A 22,396-nucleotide genomic window follows, 5' to 3' on the forward strand; every position below is an offset into this window, starting at 1 on the left:
CTCAAAAGGTTAAAGACCAAATTGACAAAATTGAAAAGTTAGAAACTAAATTAAAATATGGTTCAAAGGATAGAGACCAAATATATAATTTACTATTTTTTTACTAACCGTGCTTAAACTTTTGTAAAGAAATTCTTAGAATAATTTAAAATATGTCAATACTAATATAAATAACAAGAACCTCAAAGGAGAAGAGTTTTTTTTTTTTTTTTTTCCTTCAAATTTAAAATGATTCCAAACCTCATATAAAGATTTGTTTTTATTAAATCTGATATCCAGCTGTAAAACCCAACCTTTTAAAATGATTGAGCCCGAATATGGACCTTACCTTTAACAGAGTGGCCACCCAGTGCCTGCTGCTTTATTCCTTGATTAATTATTAATTATTATTAGTGGTACAATGAAATTTAATTGTAAATTAGTCGAAGAAGCCAGTCTGCCCTATCTCAGTTACAAAGTGGCCACCCAGTGCCTGCTGCTTTATTCCTTGATTAATTATTAATCATTATTAGTGGTACAATGAAATTTAATTGTAAATTAGTTGAGGAAGCCAGTCTGCCCTAGCTCAGTTACAGGTTACAGCTATTGATCTCACGCTCTGGCTCGTTTCTGTATATCAAATATCAATGGCCAATGAAAAAGCCAGCACACTAGTATGAGGCTTATTTTAATTATGGGAAATGTTAAAAAAAATCTTAAAAGCATTGATTTGTAAACTATTTTTAAAAATATTTTATAATAAAATTAGCCTCATTATATGTGTTTCGCACATGCAATGAGGTTTTTTTTTTTTTTTTTAGATTCTACATTCACGACGTTTTTATAACAAATTATAAATAATTAGTTATAATTAATTTAAATTTAAACCTTACAATAAAATTACTTTATAGCCTAAATTAGTTGCGGTTCTTTACGTTAATTGTCAAATTTGTTAATCTATCAAATTTGATAGATTAGTTGTTATAATTCCATGCACCAAGCATCCATACTTTCCTCCTTTCCGGATCCAACGGTGGATTCTATAATACTATTTGTATGGTAGACTCATTCGTTGGTTGGACACGCGCTTTTGAAGGAGCGTGGTGAGTTTTTTTGGGAAACACAGCGCCGCGGCTCGGCAACGCACGATTCAGCAGCTCTTTCTGACGTTAATTGCGATTCTTTACGTTAATTTTAGACCTAAAATTTGTGTTATTTACCATACTCTGCCACTGAGTAAAAATAGCCTTGCTCCCCAAGTTTACCTCTCCCTAAAAATAATATTTGGCTCATATTTTTTTTCTTATTTCTAAAAATAAATTAAATTAAATTAAATTGAGTAAAATATTATTTTGATCCTTAAACTTTATTAAAAATTTGTTTTTTGTCTCTAAATTTTGTAAAAAGTTTTTTGAGTAGTATATAGACAAAAATAAGGATGAAAAAATAACACTTTAATAGTTTAGTGATGAAAAACAAACTTCTAGTAAAGTTTAAAGATATAAATAAAACATTTTCAATAATTTAAAGATTTATATAAAACATTTTCAATAGTTTGGATATGGGTCCACATTAAAGAGTTTGATTGTTAAGGATGATTACAATTGCTCTGTATTTATTCTGATGTTAAGGATCCGTTTGGTATATGTATTTAAAAACTGAAAATTGTTGTTTCAAAACGATTGTGAAAATACATATAAGTAAAAAAATATGTAAAAATATATATAATATTGTTTAAAAACTGAAAATAGTTGTTTGAAAACACGTACCAAACACCTCTAAAATTTATCTCATATTTTCAATTATGAATATACATTAGTTGAGAAAGCATATGGACATGATGGGGAACTGCTTTGGCACATATCACCATGTGGTTATGTTTCATATATCATACTGATTGTATCGTATTGGCAAAAATCAATAATTGTTAGGTGATAGGTTTCATCAATTACATCTTGAGTTTAACCTGAAGTAGATGTGGCCATGTGGGTATGTGTCGTATGCAAAAAAAGCATCTCACGGGTTTTTGAAGTGCAATTTGTGATATTAAGATGAAATGGTACAATCTTTTGTCAATTCACAAGTAAGCCACTTAACAAATTTTAAAGCTTAAAAAATAATGCAGTCCTACAATTGAAAAAAAAAAATAGAGACCCTTCTATTGACCCTTCAGTTATACAAAAAATAATAATAATAAAATAAAAAATCTACTCATCATTTTACGTACTTCACATATTGACCTTATTCAAAATCACTCAAAAATAAAGGTTAGCGTCTCTTATATGTTTCATTCGCTTTGTTCTATGTTGTTTAAGATTTTATTTCATTTTAATTTTAGTTTTGTCACAGGAGATTCTGAAATTGACATGCAATATATGGTATATTGTTCATATAATCTCTTATTTAAAAGCTTTTTACGCATTGAATTCAAATAAAATGATATTTTCTTCAAAACTCATAATGTAGCTTTTTGACAGCTTTTAATATTTTCAATAAAAGTGATGTTAAAATTTTCTTAATATGATTTATTAACAATTATTTTAAAGGTGCCTGTTAACGTCACCCTTCAATTATTTATTATTTTTTAGAGAGGGTTTCAACATATGACGTCCGCTCTTAATAATAGCTCTTTATCATTAGACTAAGACACTAATCAGTTTTTGGTGTATGCTAGAATTGAACCCTAGATCTTTTGGTTTGTTTATTGCCATGAAATTTTTAAAAAAATATATAGAAAGAAAAGAATCACGTGTCCCATTTTTTGGTACTTAATCTCAATTATTTAAAATTTTTTTTTTTATGGGTACAATAAAAAAAATGTGACATATAATATGAGGAATGTTATAGTCACAAACTATTTTACAATATTTTTACAAACTATTGTTTTTGCTAACTTCTTACTAATTCTCATTTGGATACATTAATAACATCACTTTTTTATTTGCTAATAATCACCTACCACATTAGCAGTTTATAAAAACTTTTGCAAAAAAATTTGTATCTATGATATTTTCTATATAACATCCGCTTCTGATAATCAAAACCCACAACTCTCAAAAATTTAATTATGCATGTTTATAAGGTTATTTTCAGGAATCAGACATTAAAAACTTATAATAGTCTTAAAAAAAAACACACATAGAATAGTCTATCTTCACAATAAAAAATTGTATATTAATTTCTCAAAAAAAAAATTGTATATCAACATTATTAAGGTTATTTCTCCCTCAAAAAAAAAACATTATTAAGGTTATTTTCCTTTTTTGGCTTTTCAAAATAAGGTCAAATATATACGGAGAGAAGCTGCTTCCTCCACTGCCTCTTCAAAACTATAATAATATTAGATATAGTCCTCTTCTTTTTCTTTTTCTTTTTTGAGATATGGTCCTTAATTCTTTCTTCTTCTTTTTTGTAAATGAGATGAATTCATTAAAACTAAGAAACCAAAACAGGACCAGGACACAGCCTGTTAAAGAACAGACCATCAAAGTGTTGTACAAAAATATCAAAAACGTCCACAAGTGGACTTTCAAAAGTTCTAAACTCTAAATCTTGATCAGCACCTATCCTAGCAAGAGCATCTACACAACGGTTCGCCTGCCGAAAACAGTGCTTAAACTGCACCTGATGAAACTCGGTGATGAGCATCCTGCAATCATCTAAGATGGGAGAAATCACATCATTGACATAACCATCCCTACAAAAAATATCCACTATGGATTTAGTGTCCAATTCAACAATAGGAGGGGGAATATTCAAGTTGCTGCACAACACTAAGCCATCCCTTAATCCCCAGAATTCAGCCACAAAACTATTTGTGATCCCTATATGCCTTGAGAACCTAGAAACCCACTCCCCATGGCTGTCTCACACAACACCTCCACATTCAGCTAAGCCCGAACTACCTACAGCACACCCATCAGAATTTAGCTTTAACCACCCCTTCTGGTGGTTTCTCCCATCTACACGCAACTACCACCCTTGGGGCGGGGCACCTTAGAGAGCTAGCACAATACATGAACTCAATGGAATGGTTCTCAATCTCAAACGATAGATTCAGATTCAGAGCCTTACCAGAAAACACCGCCTGATTCCTGCTTTTCCATATCATCCAAATTGCAAAGGAAAAGAGCATGCTCCAATGACTTTTCCTGTACATGGTCCTACTGCCAATACTCCCATTCATTTTAAGCCACTCTTGAATATCGCACCTCCAAAATGCTTGGTTCATATGTCTCACTCCCAGGTTCAACCATACAGTCCTAACCCATGAACAATCTCGAAGAGCATGCAAGACCGATTCCTTTTCTACATGACAAATGGGGTATAAATCATCAGTCCTAACACCCCTCCTAGTCAGGCAGCCCTTCACCCCAATACTATCATGTACACATCTCCAAATAAAAGTTTTTATTATAGGTAACGTATTGATATTCCAGATCCACCCCACAGACAAAGAAGGCATATAATTAGAATCTACAACCAATTTGTAAGCACTTTTAACATCAAACCCACCTTTGGCACTCCCTGCCCAAACTAACCTGTCAAACCCTCTGCTGGTGATTGACACTGGAGTAGCTAGAATCAAATTCTTAATGTCCGTAGGCATCACAAAAGGGATACGACCCCAATCCCAACCCTGATCGAGCAACACATCCTTCACCTCAAGTTGATCATCCTCACGAGTCAAAGGACCTTGAATCCTTTAACGCATGGGGCCCCCTTTGATCCAATTCCCATACCAAAAACTCTGATCACTGTCCCTGCCAACCAGCCACATACTACCTTTGTTGAATACCTCCCTACCTTTTTTTATAGCAGTCCAGACCTGTGAACAAGGGAGGCGGTCAGCATTTATAGCATTTGCTCTCCTTCTAGAACAATATTTCTGCTTTAAGACCTTAGCCCACAAAGAATCCTGCTCTGTGTGCAACCTCCAGTTCAGCTTTGCAAGGAGAGCAGTATTTCTTCCTCTTGCCGTTTGAAGGCCAAGGCCTCCTTCCTCCTTCGATTTAGTAACTTTTTGCCACCCAACCCAGTGCATTCTTCTTTGATTCTCCATAGTACCCCATAGAAAATTGCGGTTCACTTGATCTATACCCTCCAACACTCTACCCGGAAGAGAAGCACACTACATTACATAGGAAGGGATCGCCGCTGAGGAAGCTTGAATTAGGACTACACGACCCGCCAAGGAGAGCAAATTAGCTTTCCAACCTGCTAATTTCTATTTCACTCTATCTAGAATAAAATTATACTCTTGGGAAGACATGCCCGGATGTCTAATGGGAATGCCCAAGTACTTTCCAAGGTAGGGAGTGGAAGCAAAACCAAGGATATCACAAAACGCTTCCCTATCATCCATATCAACATTGGGAGAAAAAAACACCATTGACTTAGCTTCACTGACTATTTGCCCTGACATCTTGCAAAACTCATCCAGCACATCTCTGATGGCACAGCAATTGACACTGTCTGCTTTGGCAAAAAAACCAAATCATCCGCAAACATCAAGTGGGAGACTGAGGGGCCTCTTTGTGAGACTTTAACCAGTCTCCAAAGGTTAGCATTACATTTCTCCTCAATGAGCTGCCCAAGAAATTCCATGCATAAAATGAAGAGATAAGGAGAAAGAGGATCCCCTTGCCTTAACCCTCTTAATGGGTAAATCGGATCCAACACTTCCCCATTAAAAACAATCGAAGTGGAGACCGTCGTCACACAACTCATAATAATATCAATCAGATCAGAATGCATATTCACTCTTATAAGCATATCACGAATGAAACTCCACTCCCGTTTATCATAGGCCTTCTCAAGATCAATCTCCAAAGCCATATAACCAACTTTCCCCTTCTTTTTGCTGAGGGAATGGATGACCTCCTGCGCTATTATGGCATTATCAATGCCCTTTCTACCCGGGACAAAAGCCGATTGGTAAGGGGAAATGAGCTTATCCAGATACGGTCTCAACCTGGCAACAATAATTTTCGACACAATTTTATACACCGTGTTATTCGACACAATTTTATACACCGTGTTACACAGGCTGATGGGTCTATAATTGCTGAGCATTTCCGAACCTTGAATCTTCGGAATAAGAGCAATATGAGTAGTATTAAGGTAATCCGGAACTCTCCTATCAGCAAATACTTTTTTAACTTCATTAATAACTGAGTTACCCACAGTAGGCCAGAATCTTTGAAAAAACCCAGCATGCAAACCATCAACCCAAGAGCCTTAAACGCTTTCAGAGACCATAATGCTACCTTTATTTCCTCATCTGACACATCACCACTAATACTACATTGTTCCTCCTCCGATAGCCTAGCTTGCCAAGGAGAAATCCTAGGAGGGAGGAGAGAAACACTAGAGAAGGAAGTAGTATAAATATCACTATACCCATTCTTCACATAATCTTTGACATCCTCTTCCTAATTAATCCACTCACCCATTGAATCTTTAATCTCCAAAATCTTGTTCCTTTTTCTCCTCACCAAGGTAGAGACATGGTAGAACACCATATTCCTATCCCCCTAAATCATCCAATTAACTCTAGATATTAATGCCCATAGCTCCTCTTCCTGATTCAGCACAGTATCAAGGTCCCTAAGGAGGTCGTTTTCAAGGTTAAGGAGGAAAACCGAAGGTTTCACCAACAAAGCTCTCTAGATGCCATTTAATCTTGCCATAATGGTCCTTTTCCTAACAAAAATGTTGGTGCAAGCGCAATGATAATGGAAATAATACGAAGAGAAACTAAATAATACTTCTGAATTTTTATTAGTTTAAAGAAAGAAATTACACAACACTATTTGGACTGAGGCACGACACTCGCTCTCTTTAAGGAGATTCAAGCCATTGGTTGGCTAAACTTTGCAACCGGTGCAGACCGTCTCTGACTTGTCTCCCCCAGAATACAACAGCCCAACAAGTGTCGTATGATTAGAACAACCTCTGCACAAAGTATTCAAGCCCAAAACTCCACTAGAAAGAACACCCTTCCTTGCCAAGGATCTCTCTATTTTTTTTTAGTGTATATTGCAGTTACTTGGATTGTGACTGAATGGGTCTATTTATAGGCTCAATGGGCCTCACAAAATTATTACCCAAATTAATCTGATTAATTAGGTCCATTATTCTGATATAGTAGGTGTTACAAGATTAATTGTGGGATATTATTCTGATGGGCTAGAGTTACACAATTAATGGTGACACCTCCACCCTTCACCTCCCCCTTGCGCACGTATCTGGCCCAATATTTGAGACAATTCATGTTAGCCCATTAATCACCACAATTAAAAAGAACAAAATAGTCTCTCTCCTTTTCAATGTGGGATTAAACATTTTCACTAACTCCTCATCTTCCACTTTCACTCCCACATCTTTACATTTATGTTATTAAATTTATTCATTTTAATTATTTAATATTAAAATGCTCCAACAAAAAATGTTGCCAAACTGCTCCTTATTCCACATGGTAGCCTCTCTAGTAAAAATCTCAATAGCCTGCCCTAGACCTGAGCTCTGTTTCCAAGCCTGAGTAACTACAGTTGGAAAATTGCAATCAAGAAAATTGCAATCATATGCATTCTCAAACCTTTATCTATTAATTTGGGCCAGCGTAAAGGATCTCTTCTTAGAATGCTTGGTGCGTATGGGAGGTAGAAACTGTATACACCAAGGTATAAAATATTTTATATGTAAATCACTAATTTTGTAAAACTTAAAGCCCTTGGGTTTTGTTTTGTTTTTTGTTTTGTTTTGTTTTTTTTTGTTTTTTATAATACAAAATGACTAGTGTGGTATTATTTGATGTAAAAATGCAACTCTAAATATGGACACATGGGTAAATTAGATGAAGATTATTGCATAATTTTCCATATTAAAAAAATACTAATACTAATTTATGGATATCATATTCTCTCCCTTTATCCAATTGTTCAACACCCCACAACACACTCAACCTTCCATCATCATCATCCAAACCAAGGCATCCAATCCCATCATCGACCGGATATTGGAACTCTGAACTCCAAGCGATATTGGCCTCCCACCCACATTTCATGGGCACAAACTCCAAGAATCTTGTGGTCATTAACTCCACATCTTCCACCACACCCCCACTAAAAAATGATAAAAATCTTGGAAGGTAATAAGCTTGAGGCTCCTATATATAAACTCTTAGACATTCCCGTTTCGAGATAGGAAACAAACGCTCTAAGAGCAATTGCAGCAGTGGAGCTAAATAGCTATAATACAACAACATTTTGAGCGTTATTGGATTTTCAGGAACTCAACAAATTAAGCATAGGAGAAACTTAAACAGACACTACACTAGTGGCCTCTAATGGTTTGTTTCATTCTTGTAGGTCTTCCAACACTACTATTTGGACAATTTGCTCACTAATTTTTTATGCAACATCACTAATAAATATATAAATCAATAAATTTAAAAATTACATTTAATTTTGTGTTAAAATTTTAAATTGACTAGCTCTATCATCCTTTTTTTTGTTTAATTAATTCTAAAAATATTAAATAATAAAGGATTTGGATCACCTTCCGTACTCACAAAATATCTTTACCAATTTTACTTTTTAACTCTAACTTTTTTTATTAAATTGAAAAGATTGAAAGTTGTTTTTTCAATTCTTAATTTCAATCATCGAAAGTAATTGCATAAAATGCAATACCATGTAAGAGTGAAATTGGAGTAATACCACACATACAAAAATAATTCATTTTTTCACATTAGTTGAATTGGTGAGTGATGTACCAATAAAATCACTTTTTGTGTCTGTTTGGCATGATTAATTTTACTAACTTATTTTACTATTTAGTTTATTTTTAGTACTATTTATAAATTACACAATATTTATTTAGTACTATTTATGAGTTTCACTATACTATTTCAACTAACTTTTATCTTTATCTATAATACTTTTAACAAAAATTTTAAATTTTAACAAAATGTATCTCTAAAAATATATCATTATCAGTCCATGTAAGACTTGGTGGGTCTCTAGAGTACACAGCTCATTCTCGAAAGAGATTTTCCTTGTTAGACGCAACTAAATAATATTCCACGCGGACACTCGTCAGCACAACCACAATTTCTTTTGTTCCTTATAAAAGTCCAAACACTTCTCCTAGGACTCTGAACTAAACCAAAGAGAGATCAACCAAAACAAAACAAACACCATGGCGAGCCAACCAGAAGGTTTCAACTTCGAGCAGATGCACGGTAAACAGAGGGTGAGAGTGGCCAGGGTTTGGAAGAACAAAGAGGGTCGCCATTTCTTTGTGGAGTGGAACGTTAACATCAGCCTTCTCTCAGATTGTGTCAATGCCTATGTCCATGATGACAATTCAGACATCGTTGCCACTGATACCATGAAAAACACTGTACACTTCTCTTCTCTGTTACACTTTTTATAGTACCCATTTGGCTATTTTTTTTTAAAAAAAACTTGTTTTTGTTGTTGTAATAAAAGAAAAGAAAAAAACATTATTGGGGGCAAAGAATAGTGAAATCGTTGACTGATGTTATAGCTCTCTGTTTGGTCACTTTTGAAGTGGGTGAAATAGTTTTGTTAGGCTCTATTGCTTAATATATTTGTTTTTATCAATTTTCTAGTTACTAAATGGATAGGATCCGATTGGTTGTCAATGTTAGATTTGTTTTCTCTGCTTTTAGCAACTGATCAGGTAGAATATCATATCTTGATGGGGCCTTATTTTCTTGTGAGATATGAGATCTACACTTGAATTGATTGACTAGTTAGGAGGCTGGGATTAGTTTATCCTGATTAGATCAGTGTAAAACATCAACAACTTGAGGACTGTTATGTTGTATGGATCGTTTTAGGAGATATATATACAAGCATGAATTTATTTTTGGGTAAATTAGGATTTACACCCTTGTGGTTTGACCTTTTCACAATTAATTGCTGTATACCGCGCATTTCGTGTCCTAATTTTTCAAGAAATGCCGTGTGGCCCGTGTCGCTGTGTCTTGTCAGTGTCAGTGCTTCATAGATTCTAATTGAGTTGCAATACACAGGTATATGTGAAAGCAAAGGAATGCTCAGAGCAAGTTTCAGTGGAGGAATTTGCAATTCTACTTGCTAAGCACTTCACTTCATTTTACCACCAGGTAAATACTATATTAGTTTTTCAACATTGAGATTGGAGTGTATTTTTATCTTTGGTTTCTTTAGCTTTTTATGAATCATAAAGTAGATTGGTAGAGGCAGCTGGATTTTGGCATATAGACAGCATGTTTTGCACATAGTTCGTAAGCAAGTTTAGTCTTTCTTAATAGATGCAGTGGTACGTCTTCGTTATTGATGCTTTAGGTGGATTGGAGGTTTAGGGCTTGAATGCTAAAAGGTATTGGTGGGGGAAGTAATATATATTTAACTGCATTTTACACTGACATTTTATAAACTCTAAGATTTCCTTAGGATTACATGGCAAAATTAAGGGTGACTGGGTGAGAGAGAACTATTAGGTTTATATATTTATCCATCAATATATAAAATTTGAAACTCCATTGGGCTTCAAAAGCAAGGCTTGGAGATATCAATGCACTAGGAGGCTGTTGTGTTCTAATCATCAAAGATTTTTGAGTAGGTTCTCAAATGATGTGGAAAAAAAAATTGCATATGCTTCTGTGAATAAGATGCTTAGCAGTTGAATTTACTCACCTCCTCCCACCTAACAAAAAAAAAAAGAAGTTAAACGTATCAAACATCTACCTGCATATAGTTTTGTTAATTTCTTTTAGCTCAATTCGACATTCTGATGTTCATTTATATATTAGTTTTTAGTAAAAAGGGAATATTTTTTTGTATCAAAGTCAATAGAGTCCATCATTCATCTATTAGTAGTACCCTTATTTTAGTTTGCCATTGTCTAATTTAATTCTAATAAAGAATGTATTTATAAAAAATTCTAATAAAGAATGTGTTTTACACTTTGCATGGCATTTTTAGTTTTGTATATGATATTATTACATCTTCCATTTGTTGGGGAAAATTCAATCCTTGTTCTTCATTTGTGTAGGTTACTCATGCCATAATAAATATAGTGGAAAAGCCATGGGAGCGTGTATATATAGATGGTCAACCACATGAACATGGTTAGCTTTTTCAATCTTATATTTGATATCTACTGAATTCTGTGATCAAAGAAAAGATGAATTTGTTATGATGATGGATACCTGTAAATCTTTAATGGCATGAATTATGCTCATTTTGTCATCTTATAGTTTAATTTCTAAAATATGTTCAGGTAATATTTTGAGGTGCAACTGGCACTGTTGCTAAAACTTATATGGGAACATTTGAAAAGAGCAAACAGTTCATATAAGAAATCTTTATCAAGAAATGCAAATAGGTTCGCACAAATTAGTGTTAATATTTTACTTCATTGATATTTTCACTAGCAAAACCACTCAACATATGTGTAGTAACAATCCATGGGCCTTTGCTACCCTGTGCACATTCCACTCAACATTCATGAATCTTGTTTTATTCTCTGTGTGCACAACAAGCAGTGTCTGCACTCTACCACTTTAACCATTCTGATGCTATATGCCTCTGTCTACCCCCATTCCCAGTTGCTGGTAGTACCCACCAACCTGTTATTATTGTTGCAGTGTTGGTCAGAAGAATCATAGTAGGTGAGCCTAAATTTTTAGTTAAAATTGGAAATACAAAAAAATTGTGTAAAATTTTCTGTTTTTCGCTTTGTGCTTATGCTTGCACTTGCACAAAGCAAAGGAAATAGAAGTGTGCTAATGTGCAACCTTTTACTTGTGAAGTTTCATTAATACAGACTCCCCTTACCTCCTTGGAGCAGAGATCTGGTGCCTGCCCTATGATTCTCTCTCCACTTCATTTATTCAAACACCCCCACCCCCTGCCCCAGCAGTCTCCCTTCCCTCCCCCCCAAACAAAATTTAATAAGTCTAGAGGCACAATAAATTTCACAACTATGTGAGGTGGCAAGTTGTTAATGGTGGACAAAAAAGTAGCATTAGTGGTGGGCCCATGTGAGAGTCAATAACAAGCTGCTGATTATGTAATTGTGAAAACTTTTGTATCTGTAGCAATGCTCAAAAAGGTGTTCAATTTTAAATTTTCTTATAAATTCTAGTAATGTTTAGCCCTATATATTATAGGTAGCCAAATACTGTAAATGAAGGCAATCTCTTAATCATTTTTCTGAAAGTCATTTTTACCTATTCTCTACTAGATTTTAAATCAAATTTATAATGAAATATTTTGTTGTGGAAAACTTTTGGAAGAAAGGAGCAAGAGATGTATAATTGGTCCATATGTTTCCATCCCACAACCTTAATTTAGGATTTGCATCTGCTGCTCAACTAAACTGACTAGATTTTTTTTGATTGGTAAGTTTCACACACACATGGTGGGTCTTGAACCCATGACATCACCCTTCATCTTGCTCTTACAAGAAGAGATGTGTCATTTCAGTTAAAACTCATTGGCTAAATCGACTAGAGCTTCTTTTTTTTTTTTTTTTCATTTGGTTGTGTTCTGTTCATTTACCGTAGTTACATTGGTTTTGAAGGCTAAGAAATGGCCTGTGGTTCTTGTTTTATATATTATTGTTTTAATTTTTCCACCATCTTAACTATTGAAGGTTTTAAACTTGGCTCTGAGAAGCATACAACGGAAGTAATACTAAAGAAGTCCGGTGTGATACAGCTGACTTCTGGTGTTGAAGGGTTGGCTTTGCTAAAAACAACTAAGGTAAGCTTATTTCTCTTTCACAATTCAGATAAGCAGAATCAGCTCCCAGATGTACTTCACATTCTTCTCTTGCTTGATAAGGCAAGAAAGCCAGCCTCCTTCCTGAAATTTATGCTTTTATCCATCAAGTATACTAAAACAAATCTAATCTATAGATCTATTTATTGCCTGTGTTATATGTATTTTATATTTTAATGTAAATTATCTTAGTTTCAGATTTGCAAAAATATAATATTAACTGCTAATATCGAATGGTAAAATTTAAATGTGAATTTATCCTAACCCACCCCCACCCCCACCCCCCCCCCACCCAAAAAAAAAAAAAAAACTAAAAAAGAGTTAATGGTAGTGAAGAGGGGAAAATAAAGGAAATTTATAAAACGAGAATTGACTAATCTGAAACTTTCTCAACAAGCATATCCAGATTTGCTTAGTATTCACAATTCAGCACTATCCACTTGGGTGAACTACTGATATGACATGTTTTAGAGATAAAAAGTGATTTTATTGGTACATCACCGTGTAAACTAGTGAAAATTTGCCAATTCAACTAGTGTGAAAAAAAGAATTATTTATGCATGTGAAGTATTATTCCAATTTCACTCTCACATGGTATTGCACTTGATGTAATTACTTTCAATGCCTTTATCCACATCAACCCATCTAAGCTCTCCTTATAAGCGGACTTGTGGCGGAACATAAAGGCAACTCCTTGACTCATTAACCCTGTGTTGGATTGTATTTGCCGTGGAAGCACCTTATTTGTACTGGTTCCATGGGACCTTAAGGAAGGAAGAAGTGTTGGGTGTGAGCGAAACATTGGTGTTGAATCCAGACTTGATTTAGAGGACCATGGATCTTTATCAGTGGCTGTTTCAGCAGAATTTTTGTCAAGACCAGTGGCTGACAGTCTATCCAAAGTTTCTTGTATGGTGAACAACTGTTAAAATTTGCATCCATTGAAGTCACCTTTTTTTTTGGTAAGTCTTGACCTCAAAGGGAGGGGGGAAGTAGAGATTTCGAATTTCACTCTCACATGGTATTGCACTTGATGTAATTACTTTCAATGCCTTTATCCACATCAACCCATCTAAGCTCTCCTTATAAGCGGACTTGTGGCGGAACATAAAGGCAACTCCTTGACTCATTAACCCTGTGTTGGATTGTATTTGCCGTGGAAGCACCTTATTTGTACTGGTTCCATGGGACCTTAAGGAAGGAAGAAGTGTTGGGTGTGAGCGAAACATTGGTGTTGAATCCAGACTTGATTTAGAGGACCATGGATCTTTATCAGTGGCTGTTTCAGCAGAATTTTTGTCAAGACCAGTGGCTGACAGTCTATCCAAAGTTTCTTGTATGGTGAACAACTGTTACAAATTTGCTTCCATTGAAGTCACCTTTTTTTTTGGTAAGTCTTGACCTCAAAGGGAGGGGGGAAGTAGAGATTTCGAACCATTAGAAGTGCCCTTTAAAAGCGAAGGTAAAGGGTATACAATAAGAGATCTGATTTGGGTGTTCAGTTCTAGCAGCCAAAGAACTATTCCACTACTCAACTTTGAAGTCTTTAAAGTACATTGAGCATATTTATTGCACTATTCCACCTCTTCCTTAATCTATTGTAACTAGGACTCTTATTTTGATAGGTATACAAACTTCTAATTGGAGTTGACCAAAGCCCACAGTAAAATTCATGAACCATATATAAGGCTCATATGTGTGTGTGTGTATATATATATATATTAATTATATAAAATCCAAATCCTACGGCCTACAACTAGTAATTACATAATTATGAAAGTACTAGTGACTCTAGAAGCATTAACTATTAAAAAAAATGTTTTTGACCTATTTAACTACTATGGACACTTGTTCTTGCACAAAAAATGCGTTTTTCTTGATTTTGATTTGCCTCATTCTTAGGCTTTTGAAGAAGATGTTTCTTCTTCATCCGTGCAATGGCTGTTCCATTATTTGGTTTCTTTGAGGACTGCTTACTTTGTATCTTATGTCATGAGCAGTCAGGTTTTGAGGGGTACATTAGGGACCAATACACAGCTCTTCCTGAAACACGGGAGAGGATGCTGGCAACAGAGGTCACAGCATCATGGAGGTATGATATTCTTCAACTTAAGCAAATTTGATGCAAGTTATCAAGTAAAAACAAATATATATTTAATGGCTTTCTACTCCTATATTGAGTTTTTAATTGGAGTTTACAAAATGTAATGTTTCTGTGATAAACATGGATGCAGGTATGCATATGAATCTCTATCTAGCGTCCCTCAGAAGCCACAATTCTTTACAGACAGATACCTCGATGTGAAAAAGGATCTGGTGGACACTTTCTATGGTCCTCCAAAAGAGGGAGTGTATAGCCCATCTGTTCAGAATACTCTTTATCTAATGGCAAAAAGTGTACTCAACAGGTCGCTCTCTCTCTCTCTCTCTCTCTCTCTCTCTCTCCTTCACACACACATGCACACACACACACACACATATCCACCAACACAAACATCTATCCCCACTCCCACATAGATTCACAGGTCCAAACACATACGCACATGCACTCACACGCAGATACACATGCATGAGCATGCATTATCAAGATACTTCCACTCACTCGCATGTTGGTTTTTGTATGATACGCTCAAACACATACACACATGAACTCACTTGCAGAAACACACGCATGAGCATGCATTATCAAGATACTTTCACTCACCCACATGTTGATTTTTGTATGGAGCAATGTTTTGAGATTGATTCTTGATTTTTCCATGCTTCCAGGTTTCCTGACATATCATCCATCAAATTAAAGATGCCAAATATCCATTTCCTTCCTGTTAATCTAAAAAATAAAGATAATCAAACTATTGTGAAGGTAAGACCTTTCTTTACAAGTGACGCCTGGCAGAAGTTGTGGCAAATTTTTGAAGTATATATAAGCATTGATGTAGCACATCACAAATAACATATTTGGAAGTATGTGTATATCAGCTTGTCTGGGTCGGTGGCATGATTTTGGGAGAAATGTGAAGGATGGGAATGATGTTTTAAAAAAAGAAAAAGAAAAAAGGGGGGGTGGAATTCCCTTATATGCATTGCATCCAAATTGGATGGAATCAAGCTCATTAGACAAGTATAATGTTTTTTTTTTTACCCTTCAACTAATGAAGGTAAATAATCAAGGACGGATATGATAGTTAAATTATGTGTTTTTCTTTCTATTTAGTTCTTGTTGTAATCACACAAATAAAGGAATGGAACTAGCCCCCTTTTTTGTATGGGAAGCTACACACGCACTATTTTTTCCTATGCCCACATATGTGAGAAAAAGAAGTGCCATTTGAGTCAAAGCTCATTGGCAAGAAGGGAAGATAACCGTAACAACAATTCAATCAATAATTCCAAATTCCTTGATAAGAGGGAGGGGTGGAGGCATTTAGTAATTAGAGAATGAACAATTGAGACACTCATGGGTGAGTATTCAAAATTTTAGTGGCATTATAACATACATGTTTGCATGCCTTTGTTGAACCTTCTTAGTATATTCAGAGCCACTGCCCTCAAAGCCTTAAAATAGAGTAATCTCCTTTCAGCATCTTCCAAAGTTGATTTTTCTGCTGAGGTTAATGTATTAGCTGTAAAATGAAACTGACTTATGATTTTAAACAGTTTGCTGATGATGTATATTTACCAACTGACGAACCACATGGATCAATTCAAGCTAGCTTGAGTCGCTTCTGGTCAAAGATGTAGAAGTTGCTGGTCCTTCCAGCTTTTCATTTTCAAATGAATGAATGGAATTCTCTTTCCTAACATTGGAGACATGAGATGTTTGTTTGATAAATAAAAAGTTATGCCTCTTTGAACTACTAGATACATAAATTCAGGCTCAGATGTTTTGAGTCAAACAATCAGTGAACTTCCAGTGTTGCATATTATCTTTGCTTGTATCAAATCTTCCATGCTTACACAAATAACAAAGGTGTACATTATTCAGTTCTTGACTTTTGTTTGATAAATAAACAGTCGTACTTTCAGTCATGCATGATTCAGCTAATGCTAGATTATATCTCTCCTTTTTGGTTTGAAGTTTTCATTGTTAATCATAACAAATTTGTAGATGTACGTGATGCTCTACAGTTTGGTTTGGTGTACTTCCAGTTGTGCAATTTCATTGTAGGATTTTAACCAAAAAAAAAAAAAATCATTGTAGGATAAATTTTCCGAATGTACAATATAGTAAGTTCAATCAAGAAAAGTTGTGGGTTCACATACTCAAGAGGCAACTATGCAATGAACAGCCATCAGCCTAGGGGGAAGAAGAATGGGGCTGCTTCTTGGGTAATGGAGTAAGTGTTGAGAGTCCTAGAGGTCATCAGGAAGGGAAGTTTGTAGGAGATGGCATAAATATAGACTTATTGGAGCACCAATGGATCCTATAGGACTTATCCCCCTCTTGACCTCTAGTAGTGCGGAGCTTGATTAAATCCCATACATAAGATAATTAGTGCATGCTATGGGATCTACACACTGTGAGAGGAATGAAGCATACATATGATGTATGAAGATAATTATTGCATGTAGAGGTTTGGCATGTACTATAGCGTATCCTGTAATTTGACAGTTACACTGTGGCTGGAATCTATAGTGAAAATCCCGATACCTCTGCTGTCAAGGGCTGATGGATTGGTTTGGGTTAAGGATAAGGTTTTTTTTCTTTCTCTTTTTTTTTTCAATCACCACTTTGGATTATCAAGGACAAAGGTTTATTGCTAATGTGGTAGATTCTTGGAGAAAGTTGTGGAAGTCTGAACTGCACAGAAGCCTTAAAGTGTTCATTTGGGAAATAGCTGTCGGAGACCTTGCTTGTCAAAGACAGATTTGCAAGGTCATGTCCAAGAGGCCCAATATTCTGAATGCATCCTTTTGTGATCAAGAGGAAGAATTCCAAAAGATGTCTTCTATTGAAAATAAATGGCATGGTTTTGGCATTGGTTTCCACGTGGATGCTATCACTGATCTTTCTTCTCTAGAACTCATCAGATTTTTTACAGATCCTCTCAGTCCCAAGATGTTATTCATGGGGAAATATCCAATGAGAAAGTTACATTAGTGGCTGCAGCAACCATGGAGTGTTTACTATAACATAGACTTGTTGGACACCAATGTTCGAGTTGCTTATGGTAGACATGGAGTTCCTCCCTTAAATCCTTTTCTTTAGCTTTCTGCCTTTTAACACTTGTTTCTCTGGACGTGATTCTGAAAACATATCTGTTCGACTGTTATTTCAGTCTTTTGCCTAGTGAGAAAACTCACTTAAGTCAGCTTAAAGTGTACAAAACAAGAAAAATCAGTTTTTTTTAAAAAAAAAAGGAAAGTAGTATGGGGGGATTTTCTGATATTATTTTTTCCTATCTACAGTTCCAGCTTTATATACTTCAAATTACAACCGGTGGAAAATGATTTTAGAGGCAACCGGCAAATAATTGGTGATAGCAAAATAAATTAAACTTTTGTGGCTAGTTTGCATGAAGGGAGAGTAAAGTAAAATTGACCCGAAATTAACTTATTTACAACCCCTCCCTTCCCCTTCATCCAAATTGGTCATGGGTTTAAAGGGGACAAATTATAAATGTGAGGATTATGGGAGAAAGTGACGAAGAACTAAGAGAAAGTGAAGAAGATATTGATGCAGATGCAGATATTGATTAAGAATGGTTTCAAGGAAGAGATGATTAAAGATAGATATGTATAAAAAAAATATGCAAAAAAAAAAAAAGAGTTGCGGGACCCACTTTTGTCTTGGTTTTCCTTTCTTCATTGCCGTCACACTTTCTTCAAGCTTCCAACTATGCATTACATGATAGTTTCGTCCTTTTCCTCAGTTCCATTATGCCCATTGTCAGTAATGAATCCTGAAGAGAATATTTTCTGCACATTTAGAAGACAGCTGGCACTGAACCATCACAAATTTTCAACAACTGTAAAGAAGAAAGTTGGCATTCACATTTCTTCACTGTAAAATATTCTGTCTCTTTGTAAAATATTGGCCAATCCAATGTTGAGACTCAAATTGCATGAAATTCAGCACTTCCAAGATCTTGGATTTTCTTTTTTAATTTTTTAAAATTATTATTGTCATTTATTAATTTTCTTCCACAGCAAATTTGGATGGTTTCATCTTTTCCTCCCTCCATTGCAAATACAACTTTCTAACTAAATGTTTTGGATATAGAATTATTCTAGGACTACAATCTTTATCACACTCTTTCTCATAATTATCTTATGTGGCAGATTGAGACTGACTACTTATCAGTGCTATCACTTTCACATAAATCTACCACTCACAGTTTGTCACATTATAGTGTGGCAAAGTTATGACACAAAAGATTGTGGTCCTAAATTTTCTCCTGGATACATGCAACAATGATGTACATTGGTGTATAGTTGTCCTATTGCTGTTAACAAAGGGTTCACGATGCTTCACGCATGCCTGTCTTATGACATTATGTTATTCTTCTTGCTACAGTAATAGCGAAGAAATAGGACTTGGGCTTTCATCAATTTCACATAATACTTCGATGTCCTTTGTCGGTGGAAGATTGTGGGTTAGTTGAGGGTAGTTTCTTGAACAAGCATATGTCTGTTTTTCAGTTTTTAACCTGAAACTTAACACCAGCCCGAAAGAATGGTCCACGAACACCAGTGCAGATGAGTCCCAAGCCTGCAAAGAGGACATTGGCCCAAAGCCCAGAAAAAGAGGGAATTGAACATGAGAAATACTTCAAAACTGAGTTGATAAATAATAATATCCCATACAACTAACAAGTAGTCAACATGGAGTAGAGTAAAATAAAATACTATGGTCTTTCTCTGTTTCTCATCGTTTTCCCTTTCCTCCGGCCAAAAGTTAATCTCTCTCTCTCTCTCTCTCTCTCTCAAATTCTCAGTCATTCCAAACTTTCATTGACTCTATTTTTGGCTCTCATTTTGAAGTGTCATTTCTTTCAATACATTGCCATGGAATCCAATGAAACCCGTTCCACTAATCAACCACAACCAAATCAAACTCTCCCCCAAACATTCAAACGGAAACCAATTCTGCTATATTTATCATCCATTCTTGTTCTCTTTCTAGCAATCTCATTCACTTTCACCAATACAAACTATTACAAAACCCAACCCCTAAGATACACTCTCTCATCACATTCACACGCACACCCCACTTTTCTTCAAACCCTTTTAGGCTTTCTTAACCCAACCCCAAAACCCAAACAAGCCCCAGCACCAAAACCCATTTCCATTTCACCCTTTTGTGTGCTATGGATGGCTCCTTTTCTTTCAGGTGGTGGGTACAGCTCAGAAAGTTGGTCATATATCTTAGCCCTCCATGAACACATGAAAAACCCAATTTTCAAATTGGCCATTGAGCAACATGGTGATCTTGAATCACTTGAATTCTGGGAAGGCTTGCCAAAATATATCCAGAAGTTGGCATTTGAGCTTCACCAAACAGAATGTAGAATGAATGAGACCATTGTGGTTTGTCACAGTGAGCCTGGTGCTTGGTACCCTCCTTTGTTTGAAACCTTACCATGCCCACCAGGTGCTTACCAAAATTTCAAGTCCGTGATTGGCAGGACCATGTTTGAGAGCGATAGGGTGAATTCGGAGCACGTTAAGCGATGTAATCAAATGGATTATGTTTGGGTTCCTACTGATTTTCATGTATCTACATTTATTCAAAGTGGGGTTGATCCTTCTAAGGTGGTCAAAATCATTCAGCCTATTGATGTGAAGTTCTTTGATCCCCTCAAGTATAAGCCATTAGACCTTTCTACTATAGGGAAATTGGTGTTAGGTTCAACAACCCGGAACTTGAATTTGAAAAAGGAGTTTATGTTTTTGAGTATCTTCAAGTGGGAGTATAGGAAGGGTTGGGATGTATTGTTAAGATCATACTTGAAGGAATTCTCTAGTGTTGATGGGATTGCTTTGTATTTACTAACAAATCCATACCATTCTGAAGGGGATTTTGGGAACAAGATAGTGGAGTTTGTGGAGGAGTCTGGTATGGAAAAACCAGTAGCTGGTTGGGCTCCAGTTTATGTGATTGATACTCACATTGCTCAAACTGATTTACCGCGACTATACAGGGCAGTTAATGCATTTGTTCTTCCATCAAGAGGGGAAGGGTGGGGGAGGCCTCTTGTGGAAGCCATGGCAATGTCCTTGCCAGTGATTGCCACGAATTGGTCCGGGCCAACAGAGTATTTGACAGAGGAGAACAGCTATCCATTGCCTGTGGATAGAATGAGTGAGGTTGTGGAAGGGCCATTCATAGGGCATCTTTGGGCAGAACCTTCAGTTGATAAGCTTCAAGTTCTAATGAGGCATGTGATGAGTAATGTCGAGGAAGCTAAGGCCAAAGGTAAGCAAGCAAGGGAGGACATGATAAGAAGGTTCTCTCCCGAGATTGTTGCGGAAATTGTTACTAATCATATACAAGACATACTTCAGAAGGTGACTTGAAAATAGTTTTGTCTCTTTATGTTGGAGGTTGTATGCTCTTTATAATTGCTTTCTTGAACTTGACCTGTCTAGCAACTGATCCTGTAATCAAGATGGCTTGTTTGGACTGTTGAAGGAGTTGGTTAATGTAATGATTTAGTCTGGTTTCTCGGAGAAATAAAACTGACTGGATGGAATTTGACTTGGAGGTAGTCACCCTTCCAAGAAGAAGAAGAAGAAGAAAAAGAAGATATGGAGACTTGAGAAAGAGAGGATTTGGGAGAGAAAAGTGAGAAATGTTATGACTTATTCCTTTAATGATGAAATGCTATGGATTACAAGTATTTATACAACAGATACTTGCAAGTCTTATTGGCTAAAATAAGCAACGAACAACTTGCAAGCCATTTGGCTCAATTTCTTAAACACTTCTTTCTATTGTAATTAACTTGTACTTGCTTGAGCAATGGACCCAAGCTTTGCCCAATTAACTTAGCTCCACTTCTTGCAATTTTGCAACTAACCTTGTGAACTTCTCCAATCTTGTTCACTTAGAGTTATACTTGCAATGCTCACTTGGACCCATTAAAGTTGAGGCAGATACCAAGCCATACATGGAAGTTTCTCATGGGACATATTTTGATACCCAAATCCCATAAAATTATCCTTAGCTCAAGAACCACTCCCTCTGTCTTTGTCTCGTGTGTGTACTGTTAACGTTCTCTGTTGAATTCATTTGGCTTTTAGATGAAGGTAATTTTCCGTTACCACTGCTATGTTTGTGTCTGATAAGTATGTGTATGTGTGTGTATAATTTATACGAAACAATTTCAAGTCCATTGTTTTTTCAGTGAGTGTGACACTTCTGAATTCTGATATAACTTTGTACAAGGTATTTTGTGAATTATTTGGGTGATAAATAGGTGAATGGAGTTTGTATTTGATAGTGATGGTACTAGAATATTTATAGAAAATTAAATTATAAATAAGATATGTATAAAAACACATTAAATTATATATACAAATAATATAAATAGATATTATATAAAATATAAAAATACATTTATATACTCAAAGCAGGATAAGGTGAGCTAGGGCAAAGCAAACAAAACCCA

The 22,396-nt window shown here is 35.5% G+C and overlaps 2 protein-coding genes across 3 annotated transcripts; both read left to right on the top strand.

The window, feature by feature from the left end:
* The first annotated feature begins 9,098 nt into the window (after window positions 1-9,098).
* Window positions 9,099-16,811, top strand: LOC142615046 (uricase-2 isozyme 1). 2 transcript variants are annotated; one of them, XM_075787729.1, is made up of 8 exons: window positions 9,099-9,387; window positions 10,046-10,138; window positions 11,050-11,125; window positions 12,655-12,764; window positions 14,783-14,874; window positions 15,017-15,190; window positions 15,552-15,645; window positions 16,440-16,811. In XM_075787729.1, the coding sequence occupies exons 1-8, from the start codon at window positions 9,184-9,186 to the stop codon at window positions 16,521-16,523; spliced, it is 927 nt and encodes a 308-aa protein (XP_075643844.1). In that variant the 5' UTR covers window positions 9,099-9,183; the 3' UTR covers window positions 16,524-16,811. The 2 variants fall into 2 exon arrangements, with proteins under 2 accessions (XP_075643844.1, XP_075643845.1); XM_075787730.1 differs by lacking the exon at window positions 9,099-9,387 and adding an exon at window positions 9,627-9,690.
* A 2,796-nt stretch (window positions 16,812-19,607) lies between these two features.
* Window positions 19,608-21,789, top strand: LOC142615125 (uncharacterized). The gene has a single exon (XM_075787822.1). It carries the CDS (start codon window positions 19,791-19,793, stop codon window positions 21,300-21,302), a length of 1,512 nt encoding a protein of 503 aa, XP_075643937.1. The 5' UTR covers window positions 19,608-19,790; the 3' UTR covers window positions 21,303-21,789.
* The last annotated feature ends 607 nt before the right edge of the window (window positions 21,790-22,396 follow it).

This window comes from Castanea sativa, chromosome 11 (genome assembly GCF_040712315.1).
Source record: "Castanea sativa cultivar Marrone di Chiusa Pesio chromosome 11, ASM4071231v1".
NCBI classification, from domain to species: Eukaryota; Viridiplantae; Streptophyta; class Magnoliopsida; order Fagales; family Fagaceae; genus Castanea; species Castanea sativa.

Excerpts from the sequence above, each read along its gene's own strand:
- LOC142615046 (XM_075787729.1), top strand. The coding sequence starts at position 9,184 with ATGGCGAGCCAACCAGAAGGTTTCAACTTCGAGCAGATGCACGGTAAA. Across the intron at positions 12,765-14,782 it reads CTTTGCTAAAAACAACTAAG|TCAGGTTTTGAGGGGTACAT; the intron begins GTAAGCTTATTT and ends TGTCATGAGCAG. Across the intron at positions 15,191-15,551 it reads GCAAAAAGTGTACTCAACAG|GTTTCCTGACATATCATCCA; the intron begins GTCGCTCTCTCT and ends CCATGCTTCCAG.
- LOC142615125 (XM_075787822.1), top strand. The coding sequence starts at position 19,791 with ATGGAATCCAATGAAACCCGTTCCACTAATCAACCACAACCAAATCAA.